This window comes from Coniosporium apollinis (assembly GCF_000281105.1).
Source record: "Coniosporium apollinis CBS 100218 chromosome Unknown supercont1.16, whole genome shotgun sequence".
In the NCBI taxonomy this organism is placed as follows: domain Eukaryota; kingdom Fungi; phylum Ascomycota; class Dothideomycetes; genus Coniosporium; species Coniosporium apollinis.
Genome location: NW_006913278.1, coordinates 139,200 through 161,234, shown reverse-complemented (window position 1 = coordinate 161,234; position 22,035 = coordinate 139,200). Strand labels below are relative to the sequence as shown.

Here is a 22,035-nt window from a genome sequence, read left to right as displayed (position 1 = left end):
TGCAGTCAGTTTAAGATGCTGAATAATAACCCTGTCTCAGCCCTACCCGCCTTCGGCCCGTCCTGAAGCGACAAGCCGACATCTAGAAACTTTTTTGCTCGCGCCCATACCTACCAGAACATTTGTGCGCTCGTCATTCGACATTAAACGCGGTAAACATGAGCGACGACACAGAAACACCGACTACGCTCTCGCGACGCGCATCCTCAAAATCTTCCACGCGCAAACACCCCACCGCCGCCCTCGCCCCTCCAGACGCTGCGTCGTCCGCCGAAGCCATCGCACTCCAACGGCGTGCCCTCGAAGCTTCAGCAACCTATGGCCGCGGGGCCCCCATTCGTACACGCAGCGTCAAAGATAGGAAGCTACGCTCGAACCTGCGGGCGCTAGAAGCCAAATACCGCAATGCCTCGCTCAAAGCCAAGGATGCCGAGATCCTCAACGAGCACGACTCAGGCTTCATACAGCCCGAGGGTGAGCTAGAGCGGACATACAAGGTGCGACAAGAAGATGTCCGAGAGGCTGTGGGCGTCGAAACAGCGAAGAAAGGCTTTGAGTTGAGGCTTGAAGGCCTAGGGCCGTATGTGAGCGACTACACGCGGAACGGGAGGGAGTTGCTGCTTGCGGGCAGAAAGGGACATGTGGCGACGATGGACTGGAGGGATGGGAAACTGGGCTGTGAACTGCATCTCGGGGAGACGGTCAGGGATGCGAAGTGGCTGCACAACAACCAGTACTTTGCGGTTGCGCAGAAGAAGAGCGTTTACATTTATGGGAGAGATGGCGTGGAGTTGCATAATTTGCAGAAGCATGTCGAAGTCAGGCATATGGAGTTCTTGCCGTATTTCTATTTGCTAGCTACGGTGGTAAGTCTTTCGCACGTTTCGCGATCCGACGTCCCCAGCTGCAGTATCTAAAGGGAACTACAACAGACTAACAACTAACCGCGCTCAGGGCAACGCCGGCTATCTCAAATACACCGACACCTCAACCGGCGCCACAGTCGCCGAGACCCCCACCCACCTGGGCCAACCAACCTCCATGACGCAAAACCCCTACAACTCCATCATCAACATCGGGCACCAAAACGGCACCGTAACACTCTGGTCGCCCAACACAACTGAACCCCTCGTCAAGATCCTTGCGCACCGTGGCCCCGTCCGCGCAATGGGTATCGACCGCGAGGGCCGCTACATGGTCTCCGCGGGTGCCGACAGCCGCATGGCCGTCTGGGACCTGCGCATGTACAAGGCTGTGCACAACTACTTCCTGCGGCGGCCCGGGTCTTCGGTCGCGATCAGCGACAGGGGCTCGGCGGCTGTGGGGTGGGGCACGCAGGTATCTGTGTGGCGTGGGCTGTTCGATAAAGCGGCCGCGGATCAGGAGAAGGCGCAGGCGCCGTATATGGCTTGGGGAGGCGAGGGGAGGGCTATTGAGCGTGTAAGGTGGTGTCCGTTGGAGGACGTGCTGGGCGTGAGCCATGACCAGGGTTTCTCGAGCTTGCTGGTGCCTGGCGCGGGAGAACCGAACTACGATGCCCTGGAAGTGAATCCGTACGAGACGGTCAAGCAGCGCCAGGAAGCGGAAGTCAGAACACTGCTGCACAAGCTGCAGCCGGAGATGATCTCGCTGGACCCGAACTTCATCGGCAACATCGACCTTGCGAGCCACGAGACGCGGATGCGGGAGAGGAATCTAGATCGCAAGCCGGAGGATATAGTCGAGAAGTTGAAGAACAGGGGGCGTGGCAAGAATAGCGCATTGAGGAAGCATCTGAGGAAGAGGGGGCAGAGGAATGTTGTGGATGAGACGAGAATGAGGTTGGAGGCCGCAAAGAAGGCGCAGAATAGCAGGGATATGACCAGCTTGAAGAGGCAGAGGGAGGAATACGGACCTGCGTTGGCGAGATTTGCTAGGAAGGCGCCTTGATTGATATCCGGAGAGAGGATGCACCAATTCGCAGTACGGACAACACAAGCGGCCGGAGGCCCCGCTGGGCGGGCTTTGGCCCTAGGGCAAAAGACGACGCAAGATTTGCCAACGCAACTTGGCAGCGTCTTTCTTCTGAATAGAGTGCTATGGAGGTTCTTGAGCTGCACGTACAGCCTCAAACGAAGGAATGGGCGAGCCCTCTATCGGGGAGGCCTGGTCTTTATTAGCGACCGGCTGACGACAAAGGCTGCCGGAAGTTTGTTATTTCCAGCTTCGGCCCGCTCAATGGAACACGATTCCAACGGTGCTAGCTTGGGCGGTATGTGCACGGAGTGTGCGAGGAATGCAGATAAAAGCAACGGGGAGATGAAATGCAGTATCATTATATACGATGAAACCCTGCATTGCGCTGACGTATAATGCATATCACGGCGGCCTTGATGTAACTACACAACGAAGCACACGAGAAAGAAACGATGACGTATAACTGAGAGACAAGCAATTGTTGCTCTAAGCTGACAGTGTCTGGCGCAGTGATCTTGTATCTTGACCATGAGGGCCCACACTTTTGCTATGCGGAGCCAATTCCTTGCAGTAGGAGATCAAAAAGTCGCCTACAACAATGTCGGACTCAATAGGAAGTGTTTCTGGCCGCCAGCCTAGGAGGGCTGGTTGGACACTAGCCATGGAGCTTTCAAAGTGGACATTGGGTTGAGAACCCTCGGAAGAACAAGTCATATCATCTTTCGTCTCAATGCTACGGAAGGAATGAAGAGAAGGTGTCCTAAGAGCCAGTGTACGGTAGCCCGTTCCCAATTCCATGCCACAGTCAACTGTTTGTTACCAAACCTTCGACGGCTCAGCTCCCAGCCCCGATCTCGACTATAAGGTGGAAGGCACCTCATCCCAGCTACAATCACAAGAAGCCCCAGTCTTCCTTGATTAGATCACCTGCTTTCTCTGCGACTGCATAGACCGCGGCGAGGATGTGTTGATCTGGAATGATCGGCATGATGCTGGCGTCCACGACGCGCAAGCCCTGCATGCCGTACACCCGCAAGCGGCTATCGACCACACCGCCCTGATCCTCGGGCAGCATCTGGGCCGTGCCAGAAGCGTGCCACACCGGCAGCGCGGTGTTCTTGATGAAGTCAAGGATGTCCTCGTCGCTCTCAATTTCCACACCTGGAGCTATCTCACCGTTGTTGGGACCGATTGTCCAGCGCGACAGGCCGGCTTGCGCGAGAACTGTGCGAAGGTTACGTAGGATCCAAACGGCGATGTTCTGGTCCGCCTCAGCGGAGTAGTACTGTAACGACCATAGCATCAGCATACGGTGCTCAAGATACGTAAGCTGTGTCAAGCAGACGTGAGAGAGCTTACGTTGACATTGATCGACGGTGGGTCCGTGATAGAGTTGGACTAATTCAATTAGCAATCCGAAAGAGCTTTGTGTTGCCAGAACCATCATACTTGGAGCGTCACCTCTCCCCTGGAGACAGGCGCGAGAATCACACCAGTGACAGAGAAAAAGGTCTCATCCAAGTTCGGCGGATAACGCTCCACGTTCGGGTTGTTCGGGTAGTAGACGGACTCGAACACATACTCGACGTGAGCTTGGTTGGAGCGGTCGCCGATGAGCTCTGTAGCATTCAGAGACTCAAGAATGTCGTCGGGGATCTTCTGGAACGAGTAGGTGTTTCCTCCCGCGACAGTCAGCGGGCCTGTTCTGTTGGCCCAATACTCCCTTTGAGCCGCTTGAAGAAGATCAATCCGGTTGAACACATCACCTCCGGTTTCAGGCGTCACTCTCGCCGTCACGCTGAAATAGGTGTGGTCTTGCATGCTGAATACCGTTAGTCTCAGCCTCCACCAGCTTGATGGCCCTTGGATTACTCACTGCTGGCCTACATTCTCGTTCACTAAAACGGCAGGAATGCCGAAGACATCAAGTGTCTCTGCAGGACCGATACCCTACGCCGCAAGAGGCTATGATTAGTCACTAGCCTCTCGTCAGGTCGTACCTTGGTCTTACTTACTGAAAGCATAAGGAGCTGAGGGGTCTGGAAAGCACCACAACTGAGGATGACCTCCTTTCTTGCGGTAACGTTCAGTGCATTCCCCCGGGAACCTTCGGTGAAGACCACTCCCGTTGCAGTCAAGGCTCCGTCTCGCTGTTCGCTGGTAATAGCTTGGACCAAGGCCGAGGTCATGACAGTCAAGTTGGGGCGATCCCTAATCGGCACGTAGTAGGCGTCGTACGAAGACGAACGCGCCATGTTTGCGTCAATCGTAAGAACCTCTTGCTGAGCGCCAAGGTTGACGCCTAGGTTGAGATCGATGGCTGGCTCGACACCAATCGAGCTCAAGGCTTCAACGAAGTCGACTGTGGCCGGGAACTCTTCGTTGATTGAGTTCGGAAAAGCAAGCTGAACCGGGCCATCGCTGCTGTAAGCCGAAGCATCGAAAGTCTCATAAGGTCCAGGGTCAGGGCCGGGGTTGAATCTCGTGCTCTGTATCCTAAGCATCAGTTTCTATGGCTTGAATCTCTCGGACAGCACATCATACCTTGCGGAAGTACGGGAACAGATCGTTCCAGCTCCAGCCCTCATTGCCTAAGCTCTCCCAGAGATCATAGATGCTGGCCGAGCCCCGACCGTATGCCATGCCGTTGATTGTAGTGCTACCGCCTAAGCCACGTCCACCTAAAGGGGTTTAGTGACGATTTGATATGAATTGGGTTACGGATGAAAGGAGACTGACGGTGGTACAGGATCGTACGGTTGTTGAGCGACTCTTGAGGGGGTGTAACGAACGACCAGTCGATGACGGTGCCTTATTCAGGTCAGAAACGTATGAGTTACCCTTACATATGGGAACTGAACTTGCCTAGGACTTGCTCATTGAGGCCGGGGACTACGTATGCGCCAACGACCTCCGGACTCAATCCCGCTTCCAAGACGAGAACCGTCTGGTCCGGAACTTCGCTCAAGCGGGCGGCTAGCGTCAAACCTGCTAGTCCTCCTATACGACAGTTATGTACAGAACCTCGCGAGCAGCCTTGATCAATGGCTTACCCCCAACAATGACAAAGTCGTAAGTCAGCACTGTCCCTGCCTCCGAGCTCGTCCCATTGTGCGGCGGCGTCGTACGCTTGACTGGAGACGCGTAGCCTCGTTGTGCTAGGAGCGAACTGAGGAGAAGAGCGCGAGTGGCAGTGAGGCAAGATGCAAGTTTCATTCTGAATGGACGTGTGGCTCTTGGTGGAGGCTTCCAAGAAGAAATTCAACGAAAGTAGATGGCAACAGCCGGCCTCTTACGAAGGAGAACGTTGGAATTCTGAGGAAACTGAGCACTCCTTTATCTCAATTCTACCACATCGTGCCGTCGCTCTCGGCCTCTTCCCCGCTCATCTCATTGAGAACACCGACAAGGGGCGGCTCGAAGCTCGACAGCCTTGCTTCGTACCACACGGACTTGCAGAAGCACGTGGAGAGTAGAATGGTGGCATGATGCATCTCGGGCACCCGGGTCAGGCCCGCTGCATGTGTAGCTTTCGCGACATGTGGTAGCTGTTCGGAACCAACATGCCTAGACCCGTCATGCAACTTAAGCGGAAGAAGATGCAGTTGATGGTACTGGGTATAGCGAAAGTGCCGTCTCAGTGGGAGGGGATGCCTTGTAAAGGGTTGAGGGATATATTGAGTGGCTGCTTTAAACATCTTCCACCCTAGCATATTGCAGCGTAAGTGGGAAGAGATGCCGTCGACTGTGATGGGAAAAGCAAGAGCGGCATCCAAGTGAAACGGTATGCCATGGACCAGAGTTGGAGAGTGTCTCGGAGTGGCTGGCCTTGCGGCAGCCCCGTCAGCTTGTTGGCCATACAAGTGTAGTAGAGAGCGGAATGCAAGACAACGATGAACGGCAGACAAGCGAACATGCAGTAGACCAGGCAGAGATCTCAGGCACCTACATCTTGGAAACGGCAGCAGAAAACGTGGCTTAGCCACAGTCGCGACCTTGTTCCACTTCCGGCAACTAAAAACATGATCCCGCGACGGATTGGTTGAGCGCAAGAAAATGTATTACTATCAGCCCAAATCCTGATCTACAATCTTTGGTACGCCTAACAAGGCTTCTGCCGAGTTGTGCAAGATTGAGCTCGATAAGATCAGGGTTCAGGAGCGCTTGGCTTGTAAGCACTTCGCATACCGCCTCGTATCGAAAATCAATCTGATGCCCCGGGAGGCAAGAAACGGCCCGGTGGCGTAATGGCTGCTAAGGCGCAACCAGTGGTGATGCTCATCTGCATGATCACTGATGAGGCAGCTGCAAGGCTGTCAAAGTAGAGCATGGTTAAGAGAGACGGGACGAGGAGGTGTGCTTCGCCCGCCTGCATTGGTGGACTGTGGGCTCATGCACGGTAGCATGAGCCGTTGTTGGGCTTGGGGAACGTTTCAGGGCGTATCTGAAGATGCTGATCGGTTGTATGCCTAGTGGTGAAAGAGAGCCTGCGGCTCGTGGTTGTAAGGTTGTGGTTGACTCTAGGCCCTGCGGAAGCCGGCCCCTCGGTCCGACCACGTGCAGGCTTGGCTCCGACCAAGGGCCATTCAGAATGGAGGTTGCTGACCTCTCGCCCCAAACCCGTTCGCGGACCGGCAAGCTTCATCATGGATGACCCTTGAAGCGAGCCACGTTGTCGCCAAAATCACGCCGACTCCAAGGCTTATAAGCATGGAAAATCAACCCGTTACCACCGAGTAAACGTAAGTAAAATAGTCTGCATAGCAGAGTACAAATCTTAAAATGTGTTTCTTGTATCTATCAAGTACACAAATGAACTGGCATAAGTTCAGAAAAACTTCAAACCCGTGTCGAAGGGTAATGTCTATGGTTGGAGTCGGGGCATTTTGGCAACGACGTGCGAGCGTACACGCGGGACGGGTCAAGGGCTACCCGGAAAATCCATGACCCCTGTCCACGCCCAAAACCGTGCCAAGAGCGGTCACGCATTCTCTGGATAGCCCTTGGATGCGAGGCGCGGCTGGGTCGAGCGAACTTGGAAAAGCTTAGCGAGAAAGAGGGGCCCTGGTATACCGTTGGTCGTGCTTAGAGCGGAGTTTAAGGCCATGCGATGGAACTTGATAAGGACTTAGGACTATGGCTCTGCTTTTACGTTCGTAAGTGGCTTCAACTGGACGAGTATGGCTGATATTACGATCTCTACCTTGGCCTTTACCAAGCCTAGCTTGAAGCAAATAGACCTCAAGCGGAAAAGGAAACTGTTACAAGAGCCGAGCGGACACGGCTCAAGTGCTTAGTATCCGGGATTTGCAGGAGACAATCTAGATGAAGCGGACCACCCACTCAGAGCCGTCACGGCTAAGTAGTTCGAGATGCGCGGCATACACTAATCCCAAGAGAGCCCTCGTCGATCAACGGCCGTAGAGGTGTCTTGCTTCTGGGACCACAGAGTAGCTACATTTGGGCTAAACACAAATGGACAAGATGCGTTCTGCAACTTTGAATTCAAACCACTAGAGAAGGACCGCTTATTGGGACGATGGGCTCGTTCTTACTCCTGCGTCTTTTTGAAAGCCCCAATTGCCTTCAAGCGAGAGAAGGGGTTTCATTTCACTATTGCGCAGCATCCAGACTCAAACTCTGAGTGTCGTGTTATAAGAAGTCAAGCAGAAGTGCAGTGAGCTGCGAGACCAGCAGCCGTGTGTGAGCCAGACCACTACTTAAACGAGACTGGCGGCTATTGAGATTGGAGCAATAGGTGTTTGACGAGGGCTTGTAGAGATGAAGGAGTGGAAGCTAACATGGCTAACCCAAGGACGAACGAGAAAGACCTAACTGTTTGCATTTGAGGAACGGCAGCGGAAGATTGGAGGAAGGATCGTTGTAGGGCTGGAAAGCGGAGAAAACAAATTTGCGTCAACTCTTTAACTTGACATCAAACTGGTATCATACGAAGGCCACTCCCGAACGCTTTCATCTAGAAGTACAATACTTTATGCTGCTAATCCAAATTTCAAGGAGCACATGCCCCGGGATAACTCATTTGAGTGTCCGCATGCCAGCTTGTCTGGGACAGGTCGTCTCTACCTCGTCGGGAACGTCTGTCTCGAAAACAACTATTAACCAACCCCTAAAGACATACAGGTCCCGGATACAACCTCCGTCCCAGGACCTGTTGGCATGCCTTCATCGGATTGATCTTACACCTCGTGGTGTCTTCCAGGAAGGATGTCGCAGCTGCAGGCAAAATATCAGACTGTATGGCCTTCTGATACGCCTCTACTGGGTAGAAGCGCGCGCTTCAGAGAAGTGAACTGAGCTGCACCTTCGACACCATCTACAGGACCGTCATACTTGAATCGCTCTTGGGTTGAAACTGTTCAAGCGTTGCAGTGGACTCGCCGGCACTGCGTGTACTCAAATGAAATCCCGTGACTACGCTCATCCGAAAGTGTCATGTTATTCCCGAATGCGGGGGCGGCTTTCGGATCGAGTTCAGGAGACAGGCAGCCTCCATCTCCACGACATCATGCCGAGGACGGGAGGAAGTCACTTCTCAGGCACAATGTTAAAGTCTTCTGTGTCACTGCTGCAACGGAACATTCACATCGGCTCGACATGGAAGTACTTGCAGCTTCAATGCTCGTATCTGGGCTACCGTCAATAGTGTTTGTGACGGTAAACACTCCTGCTAGGGTACATAGGTCTTACAAGTACCTTACAACCGGCAAGCTCTTTTAGAATGCTCGTTCCGGTCCGCACCCATGACTTCACCTGTTTAGCAATGGCAGAGTTCTAGGGTTTTCCCCGCAGTGGGGCTCAGGGCCTTGGTAGCTGTATATAAACACACTTTCTGTTCGTCATCAGCTTGTACGAGTAGCTGTCTCATAGTCAGTTAACCCATTATTCCTTCTCACTTCATTGTTGACATACTCCAAAATGCCAAACACCAAGACCGTCCACGTCAAGCACCTAGGCGGCATCGACGCCGCCTACCAGATGCCCCAACCCTACGATTCCTCGAAGCCGACCCTCATCCTCGTGAACAGCTTCACCACCTCCTCGGAGCTATACCGCAGCCAGTATGCCAACAAAGAGCTTACCGGTACCACCCCCTCCAGCCCCCTTTCCTTACCCCCTTCGACCTCACATCAACTGGCTAACAAACAATCCCACTAGACAAGATGAACCTTGTAGCCATCGAGCTGCTCGGCCACGGCCAGACGCGGACCAAGAGCGAGAACTTCACGTACTGGGATACTGCGGTCATGAACATTCAGGTCATGGATGCGCTTGGGATCGACAAGGCGTTTGTGCTTGGGACGAGTCAGGGAGGTTGGATCACGGTGCGGATGGCGTTGCTGGCGCCTGATAGGGTGAGTCCTTTACCTTTGAAACGGTCCAGCAAACAAGGGGAGGCGTGTCTTCGAGCAACAGGCATGGTACAGCAGTAGTAAGCAGAGCTAACCACCCCCCAAGATCCAAGGCATCATTCCCCTCGGCACCTCCATGGACTACGAATCCGAGCGCACCCGCGCCCACGGCTGCTGGGACGGCGTCGCTGCCTGCACGGGCCCGATCAACGAGTGGACGACCAACCAAAAAACAGATGACTTCGAGCCGTCCGAGGACTACTGCAACTTCCTGATCGACATCGGCTTCGGCAAGGACTGCGACAAGGAGACGCGCGACTTCTGGATCAAGGAGATCAAGGCGAACTACCAGGGCGATGACGGGAGGCGGAGGGCTAGGATGGCAGCGATTAATCTCAGAGAGAGGGATGGGCTGCATGGACGGCTGTTTGATGTTAGGTGTCCGGTGCTGTGGCTGCATGTAAGTTTTCTGTCTTCGGAATGGTTACATTTTCGGGGACTTGGTCAGTGCGGCCTGCTAATTGCGCTGCAGGGCACGAGCGACGTCGTCTACACCGTCCCCAATGCAGAAGAGGAGATCAAGCTCTTCGTCAACTCGCCCGACGCACGCCTCGAGACAGTCGAGAACGGCCAGCACTTCTTGAGCTTCTCGCATCCGAAGGAGGTCGATCAGAACCTGATTAACTTCGTTGGAAAGTACCACACATACGAGCCATCGAGGCCTGGCACGCCGAACATCGGCGAGCGCGCCAATATGGAGACGCATCAGTAGCGCTGCCACCTTGTAAACGCCATGAACGCCCGAAATTGTCCACTCTTACCAATCACCTGAACTTGCTGACGATGACTGCGATGATGAGAAGAACAAGAACAGTGATGATGGCGATGGTGATTATCCGATTCGTAGCCATCCTGTGAAGCTGTCAGTGCCTTCCCTACCATAATCTCGCCAACCACTGAGAATCGAGGAAGCCAGTACCTACGCGCCATCCCCCTCAACGTCTTGATACTTCTATCTGTATACCCCTCGCTCTCCCCCAGCGTATCCCTCGTATGCACAATCGTCTCCCTCTGCCTGCTCAGATCCGCCAGTGTGTTCCGCCCGATATCCTCCGTCTCGAGCGCGATCCGCTGGCTCTCCCGCAGCCGGCCACTGCTCCGCTCAAGCCGGTCTGTGCCCGATAGCAGCTGCTGTCGCTGCTCGAGTTGGTCGTCTGCGGTCGGATTGTCGGTGTAGCGGCTACCGAACAGCGCTTCGCGGTCGTCTGACAGCGATTTGAGGCGCCGCTTTAGCGCGTCGACGTCAGACTCGAAGTTGCGAAAGCGCTGGTTCACTTTTGATTTGGCAGGCGCGGGGATGTTTTGCTTCTCGATGCGCATTTGGTCGAGCTGGTTGAGACGTGATTGCTGTCAGCGCTTGCCGCGCGGGTGTCTATGGTTGTGGACTCAGGCCCAGCATTATACGCACCAATTCATTTGCTTCTTCCAGTGCTCGCTCTGCTTGTCGGACCGCTGCTTTTCGCGGCTCGCCCGCAAGTTCGGGTATCTGATCTAGCTTCTGGTTCAGGTCGGCCTGGACGAGCTTCAGCTCGGCTTCGTAGCTGCCGAAGAGCTCTGAGCCGGCTTCGGAGTCTAGGATGTTCGACATGGCGGGCGGTTGGGGAGTTTATGGAGGAAATGCTGAGTGCACTCAATTGATGCTGCCTGTAGCTGTAGGCGCGGCGCGGAGGTGCCTAGGTAGGGATGCGCCCTGGGGTGCTGCGTATGTAGTCGGTATGGCGGTCGCTGGTAGTCGCTGTTGCGTGGTTGTATGAGTGCTATCCGTATGCTGACTTGGTGCTGTAGAGTCTCGTTGTATGGTGAAGTTGGAGGATGGGTTGGAGTCGAATGGTTGCTGCTTTGTCGCTCTTCGTGGCTGTGATGACGCCTCGCGCGGCTTGGCTCATCCCTGCTTGACTCATTGGGATGCGGATGCCTCGCAACACGCAACCTCACAAGTTCGCTCCAATGCCTCAGGAATACTTAGATGATCGGTTCATAGACCTTGCCACCGTCATAAGATTTTCAGGACTTTGATTGATGCCAGAACCTGCCTACTTATGCGTACATCATCCACCTGCCAATGAGACTGCTGTCATGCCTCAAGATAGGATGAAGGCGTCAAGGTTTCTCAGCCGCAGCCTTGGGGGCGCAGTGGTTGGCCTCTTAGCACGGTGAGCTGTCACAGCCGATAAATACAGGTACATTTGGATGTTAACGCCCCACAATAACCTCTTGATATTAATCTTCTGTTCGAAAAACGGGTTGCGGCACATTTTTGCTGCGTATATTGCTTCGTTATGTCGACCAACACTACCTTCATCAGGCCCCAGTGGCTGATCCACAATGAGCCTGGGATGGATTGCCGTCCTCACGCGGAGACATTGGGCATGCTGGCTATGTACAACGTGGTCTCCGCCATCATTTCGTACACGCTCGCGACACCGTTCTTCTTTGCACAATTCCAGAAACTACAACACGGCTCGTTTGCTTTGCTACGCAATACCTGGCGACGCATGAGAAGAAAGAGTCAATCACCAAGCTATACGGGAGTGGACTCATCGCCCTCCACCCGGCCCACCAGATCCACCTGGGAGGAGTTCTCTCTCCGCTCCATTGTCATGTGCACAATTGGGTCAATCATTATCTCACTATCCGCGCCAATGTTCGCCGGTCTCGCAATCTACCTCCGTCACGGCCGTCAAGCCGACCTCTAAACCCTAATTCAGCAGTGGTCCACAAGACCCCGTGCCACATGTCTTCTGTTAGCTGCCCAAATGCCTTGGTTCCGTGACCGGATGAAGTAGGGAAAGACTGAGATGCGACCCAGCAGCGCGCTGATCACATGCGTAACCACAATGCTGAGCGATATATTCGTCGGTGCTCTGGGACTGAAGTTTCTGCTTAAACAAGTTCAAACGCCGGCGAACGAGTATGGCCCTGATGTCGACTTCTCCGATTTGGGTTACGGAGGGATTCCGAAGAACTACCCCGGCATGCAGAGGAGTGCAGTCGCATTGCTCACCGCTATCAAAACAAGCTTCGGCTTTTTGGCAATGGGATTGTTTTTTGTGTTCTGCGTTGCAACGCACTGTTGCAGGCGGGTTCCTGGGTCGTCTTCGAGCCGCAGGAGCTACAACTTTTCCGCCAGAAAGGAGATGAAGTCAGCGCTCGGCCACCTGTGGGTTATCTGGCTGTCCCTGGGAATGGCTTCGGTCCTGGCGTATATATTCAGTTGGGTGCTCTGGGCGAGCTTTCTGAAAATCACACTGGTCGAGGTGTACTGCTTGAAAGGGTCGCTGTATCTTGATCTGGTGTACTGTTTGTTGCCTGTTGCGCTTGGACTTTGGCGATTTGCGTGCGCGTTGCGCGGTTGAGTACGCTTATCCTATGGTACTTACACCCTGCATATTTGTAAACAGATTACGGCTATAATTTAGATGTATATCAAGTATAGAGTGGAAGGTATCACAATAGAATCTCATAGGTTGGCTTAGGTTGGACCTTGCGAAATTTATATACGGTTATTTCACTCCTAGTGGTCTATCCGGCGCTTGTAATTACGGTGTCTTGTCGCGAGGTCGAAATCAGTAGTAACTTGCATGTTAAGAGATCTGGTTTCGCACTTGTCTCCCGCTAAAGGCATGGAAATAGGCAATAGACGAGAGTGGAAACAAACTATCCAGGCACGTCGTGGCCAAAATAACGCCGACTCCAGGCTTGTGAGCATTGAAGATCAACCCGTTACCACAGGGTAAACATATTGAAAAATAGTCTGCATAGTAGAGTGCAGATCTCAAAGTGTGTTTCTTATACTAATCAAGTACACGTATGAGCTGGCATTGATCCAGAAAAACTTCAAACCCGTGTCGAAGGGTGATGTTCATGGTTGGAGTCGGGGTATTTTTGGCCACGACGTGCCAGGTAAGTTGCTTGAGAAATGGGGCATCCCTCCGGAATTACTGCTTCGGGCGTTAGTTAGCGTCACGACATAAAAACTACCTTACGACTCGAAAGAAACTCCACCTCATCAACGGAAAGTGCTGCGCTCCAAGTATCGGCAAAGAAACATTGCGGGTGAGTCTCGTAGTAGTTAGCTGGCAAACAATATCTATCTTTCATCTTGTGGAACCAGTTCATTTCAATCATCCGTCTCGTAGTCTCGCCAGGGTTCAGTAGTGCTGTTCTCGCAACGCAATCTCGAAGATTCTTTCCACTGGGTCTAGTCAGTAATTTTATCGCAGTCAACATGGAGAAAAAGAGAATAGCAATCGTCGGCAGCGGCGTCTCTGGTATCGGCGCCCTGTACGGCCTACGAGACACTCCACACGAAGTGCACCTCTACGAGGCAGCAGATCGTCTCGGTGGCCACACAAACACCGTGCCGTTCGAGCACAATGGCAACAAGACCATGGTCGACACCGGCTTCATCGTCATGAACGCAGCAACGTATCGTCAGTATGCCAACCGCCCTCTAAGACTTCCCGAGCATCGCGGGACTGACGGATCTAGCGAACTTCATCCCCTTTCTAAATGAGGTCGGCGTGGAGACCGTACCAACGGAAATGACCTTTGGCATCTCCCGCGATAACGGTGCCTTCGAATGGGCCGGCACATCAGTCAACGCCGTCTTCGCGCAGCGCGCCAATCTGTTTCGCCTGAGCATGTGGCGTATGATCTTCGACATCATCCGCTTCAACCAGTTCGCACTGGATTTGCTCTCCTCCGAGGATGAGACGTCACAGTCCGCGACCGACCTTAGCATCGGCGAATATCTTGACCGAGAAGGGTACTCATCCGCTTTCAGAGACGACTATCTCATCCCCATGACGGCCGCTGTCTGGAGCACGGGGCCCGACAAGTGCGCGCTTGAGTTTCCGGCCGTGACGCTCGTGCGGTTCATGTGGAATCACCATCTTCTAAGCACGATAGCGACGCGACCGGAGTGGAGAACTATCAAGGGTGGCGCGAAGAAGTACATCAATGCTGTGATGAGTGACTTTCCCGCTAGTAGGGTGCATCTGTCCACGCCCATCCACTCCGTCACCAACGACAGCAGCGGCAGAGTTGTGCTGGACCTACCGAACGGAGAGCAAGAGGTCTTCGACGACGTTATACTCGCCTGTCATGGGGACCAAGCATACGACATCATCTCGAACTCCGTAACCGCGACAGAAAAAGAGGTCATGAGTTCCTTCAAGACGACGCCAAACACCGCGTACCTACACTCCGACCTCTCTGTAAGTCTCCCTCTGCCACCTCACCCCACCAGAAACCAGAATCCCAGCTAACCACACCCAGCTCATGCCCCACCGCCCCCTCGCCTGGTCCTCGTGGAACTACCTCACCGCCTCCTCTCCCAGCGCCCCCCTCCCTTCCGCCCCCTCAACCTCCACCCTCCCCTCCTCGTCCACCCCGTCCGGCGCCCTCGCCACTGTAACCCTAACCTACAACATGAACACCCTGCAACACCTCCCCGTCTCCCGCTTCGGCCATATCCTCGTAACGCTGAACCCGCCCCACCCACCCTCCCCGCACCTTACGCAAGGCAAGTACGAGTACACGCATCCGCTGTACAACGCGGCCGCGGTGCGCGCGCAGGGGAGGTTAGGCGAGATTCAGGGGAGGAGGGGGGTTTGGTATGCTGGCGCGTGGACGGGATATGGGTTCCATGAGGATGGGTTCGCGAGTGGGGTTAAGGTCGCGTGTGAGTTGGGCGGGGCGGTGCCGTGGCGGAGGGCGGATGCGAAGTTTTCGAGGGGCCGGAGGCCGGTGTTGGGGGCCGGGGATTATGCTGTTAGAGCTGTGGTGATGATTATCATGGCGGTGATAAGGGCGGTGGGGATTGTGTTAGGGGTGGTTTGGGGGAGTGGTGAGGGAGAGGGAAAGAAGGAGGTTTAGGTAGATGGCTGCGTGGTGTGGATGTGGACTGTATACATGACCTGCGCCGTAGATGCTAGAACTAGATGGGATATCGTTGCCCCTCTTCTTCTTCCAACGCCCGCTCCCAATTCCCGAGCCTTCCCCTCAGGGAAGTTAGATGCCAAAACGCCCTAAGCCTTTAAACCCAATCAACTCGTCAACCTCAAAAATCCAAACACCAAATTAACAAGCACTCCCGTCGCAACCGCAATCTGCCTCCGTCTAGTCCACACCCCCTCCTCCCGACACCCCCACACCACAGCCCCAAGCGGCCAAAAGAACCCCACCACATTGCCCCACAGCATATCATCGAGTCCGCCCTCCTCAGCACCGAACCCCGCGCCCCAGCCCTCCCCTCCACCCGCCTGGTCCAGCTCGCCCGGTTCTGCAGCGGAGGCGGAGCCCTGGTCCTGCGCGCTGGAATCCAGCCAGCTGTTCTCGAGGCGGCGGAGCGCGGCGCCCGTGGGGAGGGTGTCGGGCGTATGTGTGAAGCGCAGGTTGGAGAGGAACTGGGAGCGCAGAGCGGAGATTTCGGCGGGGGTGAAGCCGGCGGTTAGGAGGCGGTCGAAGCCTTGGGGTGCGGGGGCTGTGCTGGTGCTGCTATTGGAGGCTGCGGCTGTGTTGGTAGTGCCTGTGTGACTTGGAGAGGTCTTGGGCGCTGCGGTCGTGGATGTTGGGCTCACGGGAGGCGAGTTGGAGGTGGCTGTAAGGGCGTTTTCTGCGGCCGCGGCGGCGGAGGCTTCGGCGGCGAGGTCGGAGGCGGAGAGGACGTCGCCGATCGAGCAGTGGATGTAGACACGCCGTTGCGGCAGAGGAGAAGGGGCATCGTCGTCCCCATTGGGCGAAGAACGGGCGGGTCCTTTGCCCTTGCCCTTACTGTGCGCTACCGCGTCGTCTTTGCTGCGCTTGTCCGGTGCGAGTCTCCATGCTGGAGGCGGTGGAGGGAGGTTCAGCGATGTCGAGAGCGGGGCGGTATCTGCGAGGACTTTGCCGGCGTATATGATCCGGAGGCGGTTGGAGGAGAGGGTCGGTGGGAGGTGGGTGCGGATTAGACGTTTGAGCGAGAGCGTCGTGGTGGTGTGGGGCGCGGAGATGGTGAGTGAGAGATCGGGGATCGCGGCCGTGAAGCGGACGATGAGATACAGGAGCTGCTCTGGTAGCTGGCTGTTTGCCATTGCTGGACGAGGGAATTGGTGGAGTCGCTCGCGGAGCTCGAGGCGCCTGACCAGGGCTCAGTCGCGGGATCGTAACTAGTGAGTATATCATACAGGCTCGGCGTTAACTCTTAGATACTGTGGCCAGCATAACTGCGGCTCTCAGTGCTGCGTCCTGGTCGAAGGGTGATGGCTAGGTACCTGGGTAGTAACTGTCGAGGACGGAGGTGACCATTTCTTAACTCCGGTCCTCGCTCTGCGGTTCACGTCATCCGGCATGCTTCAAGCACTTGCACCTCTTTCCTTAAAGAAGATCTCACACTGTAATGTTCAGGCACGATTTAGGCAGATAAATCACTGTATCGATAGCTGGTCGTAAAGATGGGCATCATCCACGTAGTCATATTCGAATTCAAGCAAACGGCAAGCCAAGACGAAGTGCAAGATGTAAGCGCAGCTCGTTCCCTCTACATGACTTTAGGAGCCTCTCTTTGACGCAGACCCTAGGCATGCAAGCGTATGCTCGCTCTCAAAAACGATTGTCTACACCCGACAACCAACAAGCCGTATGTAAAATCGTCCATTGGCGGAAGGAACAACAGCCCTGAGGGACACGCGGTAATGCTCAACACCTTTTTCCAGTGATCCAGCGTCAGGTCGCTGACCTTGTTTCGGATAGCGCGGGTTGACGCATGCGTTCGTGTCCGAGTTCGAAAACGAAGAGGATAGGAAGTACTACCTCGAGAAGGACCCGGCGCATCTAAGTTTCGTGGAGAGTCTTGGGCCGGTTGTCCAGAATGTATGCGTTGTTGATTTCACGCCGGGTGTATTCTGAGATGCAAAAATAATTGACAAGCTGCGACCTGTTATCTATAGCCCAAACGCCGATGCTATGCCCGGCCTTCGTTGCGGCTATCATTTACATAGAGGTGTCAATGCGATAGTCTAACTAATGCTGAAGGACTCTCCACAACCGCATTGCTCCGCTACAATCCGTTAGCACTACTCATCATAGCCAGACGTGCCACTTACTGATATTCGGATTCTTAAACACAAACCGCGCACTCAGCTTATCCTCCATCCAATCCATCTCGCTCCCGATAATGCTAAACAGCGCCTTTGAATCTACCAACACCTTGACGCCATCCTGCTCCACCGCCTCGTCAAATGCCCCCGGCTTATCCACATACTCGAGATGATATGCCAGCCCTGAGCACCCTCTGTTCTTGACCCCGACCCGGATGAGCTTCGGCTCGGGCTGGTCTAGCAGCCCCTTCAGCTGCTCAACGGCCGCACTCGAGAGCGTCATTGCCGCTTTCCGGGGCCGTAGCTTCGACCGTCTGGGTCGCTGAGAAGGTGCCGCTGCCGTAGATGTGGCGGTTGCCGTCGCGGCAGCTACTGGTTTCGACTTCTGCGCCTCGGCCTCTGTGACGCTCACGCTAGGCCGCTCTTCTTGCGTGAACGCCGAACTGCTGCCATGCTGCTCCGTCAGCCGTGGCGGCCGTGCCTCATTGACCTGTGGCTTTCCGCCCGCTATCGATGAGTCCGGGACGCCGACATTGCGCGGAGGTGGTGGCGGGGGATCAAGTGACGCGGGATGGTATGCGGTCGCGGTCTGTAGTTGGCGCTTTGAAGACTGGTGTATCGGTCGATAGGAGGAGAAGCCGCGCAGGCATTGGGGACATCGGCGGGCCAAAGGTAATGCTGCGGGAGAGGCGAGCTTGAATACTGCGGGCGCAAGGGAGGCGCATGCTCGGGGGAATGACATTGCGCCTGGCGTATGCTTATAGACAGGATTCTTGCGGTTAGGGAAGGGTATAGGGAATGGCTGTGGTGGTTTTGCTGCTACTGTTTGCGTTGAGAGAAGTTCTGAGAGAGACAAGAGCCGTCTCCGTCATCCTTGGCTGCGGTGCTGTTTCGAGCGGCGGGTTGTGGGCCAATCACAGGCCGGCTTATCAATCGGCGTTCATAAGCACCCCAGCACTTCAACATCAACATCGACTACATTCAAGCGGAGAGGTGCAAGATACTGTTGCTTCCTAGGCGCTTCAACAACATTTTGTTTGAATAGACACGAGGTCCGATGCTTCCTACGGCGCGTGGAATCACGCATTGCTTCTAGAGAACTCGTCTGCTCTATCAAAGCTCTCCCAGTCTACATATTCTATCTGTACATGCCCTCCGGGTCTAACAAGGCCTCGAGGTATACCTAGGTAGCTCTTGTATACCCCCCAAGTAAGAGGGCCGTGGCTTGTGCGAAATCCACCGCAACTATGGTGGGTGCTGACTGCTAGTCTAGGCATGAGAGCGGTTGGGATTGGTTCCAGTACTGGCAATCCCTGTCATTAAGTCTGTTTCGCCGCTCGTAACAGGACTTGAATCTGCGTTCTGTCCCCAAGCTGAAGCCCATCCAGGAGCTCCTTAGTCCTGGTGGTGTGCCTGTTAGTCCTCGACAGGCGCGTGATCATGGAACAGATTCGTCGTCGTGCATAGAGCCCCATATGAAAACCGCGAGCTTGCCCGTGCTTCAGCCATTGCCGTGCTCATTGCAGACTGTTTCAAGCCTCTTGAGACTCTCGAGGGCTTCCGATCCCAATTCATCGCCAGTGCCAGCAGGCTTGTTGAAGCGGCCGTAGCGCAGATCACTCAGGTCGCCGATAGTAGTCTGGACATCTGCTAGTAGGGCCGCCGCCTCTGCCTCCATAGCTGCAAGCTCTGCTTCCAAGTCGGCGCAGGCCTGTTCCATCTCAGGCGTGATAGTCTCCAGCGTATGGGGCTTGCTTGCGGGTTCCTTGCTGGACGAGCTAAAGAGCTGTATTGCCATTAGCAAGCAAGCTGTGACTTAGATCGTTAGCGTAACACCCACCTCTGCCTCCATTAGCATGTCTCGCGCATCCAGCCCTTCCATGGATGCGGTGTCTGTTCGCCGCCGAGCTCTGATGACTTCGCGCTGTTGCTTCTCCCCTCTCTTCACTTCGGCGGCAATATTACGCTTGACATCGTCTATGTCGATTGCTCTCTGATGCTGTAGTTCGCGGTAGAGGACCGGTATCTGCGGGTTCGACTGCTGAGAACGCGGGAATAAATCTGTGAACTGGCGAAGGGATATGATGACTGGAAGTGGAGCTGGCGGAAGAAGGAAGTTACTAAGGATCGAGGCTTCTGTCGGCGCCATTCTGAAATGTCTTCCACCAGCCGAAAGAGTTGTGCTTGTTCAAGATTGTTGTTGTCGTTGCGTCGTGATCAAGCATCCAATCGATAGACTCAAAGCCAAGACATCGCGAAAGCGCGTCTCGCTTCCCAGAGAAACGCGCCGCTGAACCACTTCTTAAAGAAAAACCACGTGCCGCAGTTTCACGCAGCTCAAACTCTTGCGATTCCTACATAAACTCGCCTCCTCCCGCGGACCTGAACCGGAGTTATTGACCAAGTTGACCTGCGCATCGTCAAACCGCCCATCATGCCTTCAGCATTTAGCCCTCTGTTTTCCAAGGATGAGAAAGCGCTATGTTTCCATCATGAGCTGCTATATGAAGCCAAAATACTTGACGTCAGGCAGAAAGAGGCCGATGACAAGAAGAGCGGCTTCGAATACAAAGTCCATTACAAGGGGTGGAAGAATACGTAAGTGCATTTCACCTGGTATCTCAGACAAGTCATCAAGCCGCAGTCAGCAGAAGGATCACGGACACTCCTGCACCTGTGAATAATATTTGGAGACTGTGGTCGCGTCAAAGTGAAGGGTGCGGGCGTAGAGCGTCTCTGTCCGCTTCTCCGGAGCGTTATTGTCGAGCTCAAAAGGGCGCTGAACGCTATTGTTCCCTTGCACGGCAATCGGCTCCTTGAACCTCAACTCTCGCGATACTCGCTGCTTCAGCCTACCAACCGCATTCTTTATGCCATCCTGTCATTCTGTGCCTTTTCTGTCTCTTAGTCTAAAATTCTCACTTCTCCTCAAATCGGCATGCGACTACGTTCACAGCGGAAAGCTAACCCGCTGGCGGGGAACAGCTGGGATGACTGGGTCCCGCAGGACCGGCTCCGCAAGAACACAGAAGAGAACAGGGAGCTAGCAAGAAACCTCAAGCACGACATGGACGCGGTCCGCAATCTCACTACAAAGAAGCCGTCATCAACTTCACACAAGAAGAAGGCGGACCTTGCCAGTTCGGCGCGTGATAGCGAAGAGCGACACTCTTCGATCGCAGTAGCGGCTGGACCGCGTGGGCAGAAGAGAGGACGAGAGTATCAAGTGGAATCGGTAAGTCTTGACCTTTACTATGTTCCCGTCGCGTGCTCAGCGCCTGCCCTTTTCGCGCTATGCGAAGGTTTCTGCGGCAGGGCCAGTGAACGTTTGCCAGTCATGGCTTCTCCATCCGGTCATATGGTGTGTTTGTTCAGCGCTTGCCATTCGCAAGCACCAACTTAAGCTGTGCACGCAAATGTCTTGCTTGTCTCCCTTTCACGCCGCCGGCTCATCGTCATCTTCCATTCGTCTCTCACTATCCAGTGTATCACTTATACCAAGACTGCAAATTTCGTACCATGGCTACACAACCAGGATTGAAAAAAGGCCGCCCTCGAAAGCGAATCCAGCTAATCACCCCGCCACAGGAGGAGACTTTCCTCGCGCGCCCCTCCGTGCGCATCGTCATGCCAGACCGGCTGAAATCCCTCCTCGTCGACGACTGGGAAAATATCACCAAGAACTTACAGCTTGTGACGCTGCCCTCCAAGACGCCGACGAGCCTGATCCTGGACGAGTACGCAGCCGAGGAGAGAGCGAAGCGCCGCGAGGGCTCCGCCGACTGGGACATCCTCGAAGAGGTCGTCGCGGGCGTCAAGGAGTACTTCAACAAGTGCCTGTCGCGCATGCTGCTGTACCGGTTCGAGAGGGAGCAGTTCTACCAGTTCTATCATCAGATGGAGGAGAATCCGACGGGAGATCTGGCGGGGAAGGAGAATGCGGATATTTATGGTGGAGAGCACCTTCTGCGCCTGTTCGGTAAGCTCTCTGCTGTTTCGTTGTGAAGGTTTGGGGCCGCGGCTAATGTGCGCCGCAGTATCGATGCCGGAACTAATCGCCCAGACGAACATGGATCAGCAGTCTGTGAATCGCCTGCGAGAGGAGCTCTCCAAGATGACAATGTGGCTTGCGCGAGACGCCTCCGTGAGCAGGTACTTTTCGGTCGAATACGAGAACTCCAGCACAGAGTATCAGGAGAAGTCGAAGGGGACGCTGCCGGAGGACTAAGCATAGGACGAAAGCTTGGGCGTGTGCTAGGGCGTTCGCGCGCGGTGTTTGGGGCTCTGTATCGGGGCAGAGGACTTGGATCTTTGTATCGGTAATGCGTATGTGGCGTCCAAGAGTGGAGCTATCCTGTTAGATTGGTGTGGGCTCTCGCTGTCCCCGCTTTCAGCTGCTGATATGCTGTCAATCCAGAGCTTCACGGAGCCCATCGCTGCCAAAAACTAGGCTATTGTCCACTGGGCAGAGTGAGATCACGTGCCTAGGGCTTGTGATGTTGATTGTTATCCCGCAATCGAGACAGGTTTTACTACCAGGTAGTCAACGACCTCCTTATTACACC

General features: G+C 54.7%; 10 protein-coding genes across 10 annotated transcripts; 5 read left to right on the top strand and 5 right to left on the bottom strand.

Annotated features, from left to right (window-relative positions):
* Positions 1 to 158: 158 nt before the first annotated feature.
* On the top strand, positions 159 to 1,929 carry W97_03813 (uncharacterized protein; the record flags this gene model as incomplete). The annotated part of the gene is made up of 2 exons (XM_007781707.1): positions 159 to 866; positions 955 to 1,929. 2 exons carry the CDS (start codon positions 159 to 161, stop codon positions 1,927 to 1,929), a joined length of 1,683 nt encoding a protein of 560 aa, XP_007779897.1.
* A 919-nt stretch (positions 1,930 to 2,848) lies between these two features.
* W97_03812 (uncharacterized protein) lies at positions 2,849 to 5,172 on the bottom strand (the record flags this gene model as incomplete). The annotated part of the gene is made up of 9 exons (XM_007781706.1): positions 2,849 to 3,241; positions 3,316 to 3,354; positions 3,406 to 3,778; positions 3,833 to 3,906; positions 3,972 to 4,445; positions 4,501 to 4,637; positions 4,696 to 4,767; positions 4,813 to 4,956; positions 5,010 to 5,172. 9 exons carry the CDS (start codon positions 5,170 to 5,172, stop codon positions 2,849 to 2,851), a joined length of 1,869 nt encoding a protein of 622 aa, XP_007779896.1.
* A 3,723-nt stretch (positions 5,173 to 8,895) lies between these two features.
* On the top strand, positions 8,896 to 10,101 carry W97_03811 (uncharacterized protein; the record flags this gene model as incomplete). Its single annotated transcript, XM_007781705.1, has 4 exons — positions 8,896 to 9,061; positions 9,136 to 9,332; positions 9,436 to 9,789; positions 9,862 to 10,101. The coding sequence occupies 4 exons, from the start codon at positions 8,896 to 8,898 to the stop codon at positions 10,099 to 10,101; spliced, it is 957 nt and encodes a 318-aa protein (XP_007779895.1).
* Positions 10,102 to 10,153: 52 nt separating this feature from the next.
* On the bottom strand, positions 10,154 to 10,977 carry W97_03810 (vesicle transport through interaction with t-SNAREs 1; the record flags this gene model as incomplete). The annotated part of the gene is made up of 3 exons (XM_007781704.1): positions 10,154 to 10,241; positions 10,309 to 10,718; positions 10,798 to 10,977. 3 exons carry the CDS (start codon positions 10,975 to 10,977, stop codon positions 10,154 to 10,156), a joined length of 678 nt encoding a protein of 225 aa, XP_007779894.1.
* Positions 10,978 to 13,617: 2,640 nt separating this feature from the next.
* Positions 13,618 to 15,269, top strand: W97_03809 (uncharacterized protein; the record flags this gene model as incomplete). The annotated part of the gene is made up of 3 exons (XM_007781703.1): positions 13,618 to 13,822; positions 13,881 to 14,608; positions 14,670 to 15,269. 3 exons carry the CDS (start codon positions 13,618 to 13,620, stop codon positions 15,267 to 15,269), a joined length of 1,533 nt encoding a protein of 510 aa, XP_007779893.1.
* Positions 15,270 to 15,439: 170 nt separating this feature from the next.
* On the bottom strand, positions 15,440 to 16,465 carry W97_03808 (uncharacterized protein; the record flags this gene model as incomplete). Its single annotated transcript, XM_007781702.1, has 1 exon — positions 15,440 to 16,465. One exon carries the CDS (start codon positions 16,463 to 16,465, stop codon positions 15,440 to 15,442), a length of 1,026 nt encoding a protein of 341 aa, XP_007779892.1.
* Positions 16,466 to 16,825: 360 nt separating this feature from the next.
* W97_03807 (uncharacterized protein) lies at positions 16,826 to 17,279 on the top strand (the record flags this gene model as incomplete). Its single annotated transcript, XM_007781701.1, has 3 exons — positions 16,826 to 16,891; positions 16,952 to 17,062; positions 17,124 to 17,279. The coding sequence occupies 3 exons, from the start codon at positions 16,826 to 16,828 to the stop codon at positions 17,277 to 17,279; spliced, it is 333 nt and encodes a 110-aa protein (XP_007779891.1).
* Positions 17,280 to 17,453: 174 nt separating this feature from the next.
* Positions 17,454 to 18,212, bottom strand: W97_03806 (uncharacterized protein; the record flags this gene model as incomplete). The annotated part of the gene is made up of 1 exon (XM_007781700.1): positions 17,454 to 18,212. One exon carries the CDS (start codon positions 18,210 to 18,212, stop codon positions 17,454 to 17,456), a length of 759 nt encoding a protein of 252 aa, XP_007779890.1.
* A 759-nt stretch (positions 18,213 to 18,971) lies between these two features.
* On the bottom strand, positions 18,972 to 19,619 carry W97_03805 (uncharacterized protein; the record flags this gene model as incomplete). The annotated part of the gene is made up of 2 exons (XM_007781699.1): positions 18,972 to 19,256; positions 19,311 to 19,619. The coding sequence occupies 2 exons, from the start codon at positions 19,617 to 19,619 to the stop codon at positions 18,972 to 18,974; spliced, it is 594 nt and encodes a 197-aa protein (XP_007779889.1).
* Positions 19,620 to 19,904: 285 nt separating this feature from the next.
* On the top strand, positions 19,905 to 21,698 carry W97_03804 (uncharacterized protein; the record flags this gene model as incomplete). The annotated part of the gene is made up of 4 exons (XM_007781698.1): positions 19,905 to 20,068; positions 20,456 to 20,705; positions 21,059 to 21,449; positions 21,508 to 21,698. The coding sequence occupies 4 exons, from the start codon at positions 19,905 to 19,907 to the stop codon at positions 21,696 to 21,698; spliced, it is 996 nt and encodes a 331-aa protein (XP_007779888.1).
* Positions 21,699 to 22,035: the final 337 nt, after the last annotated feature.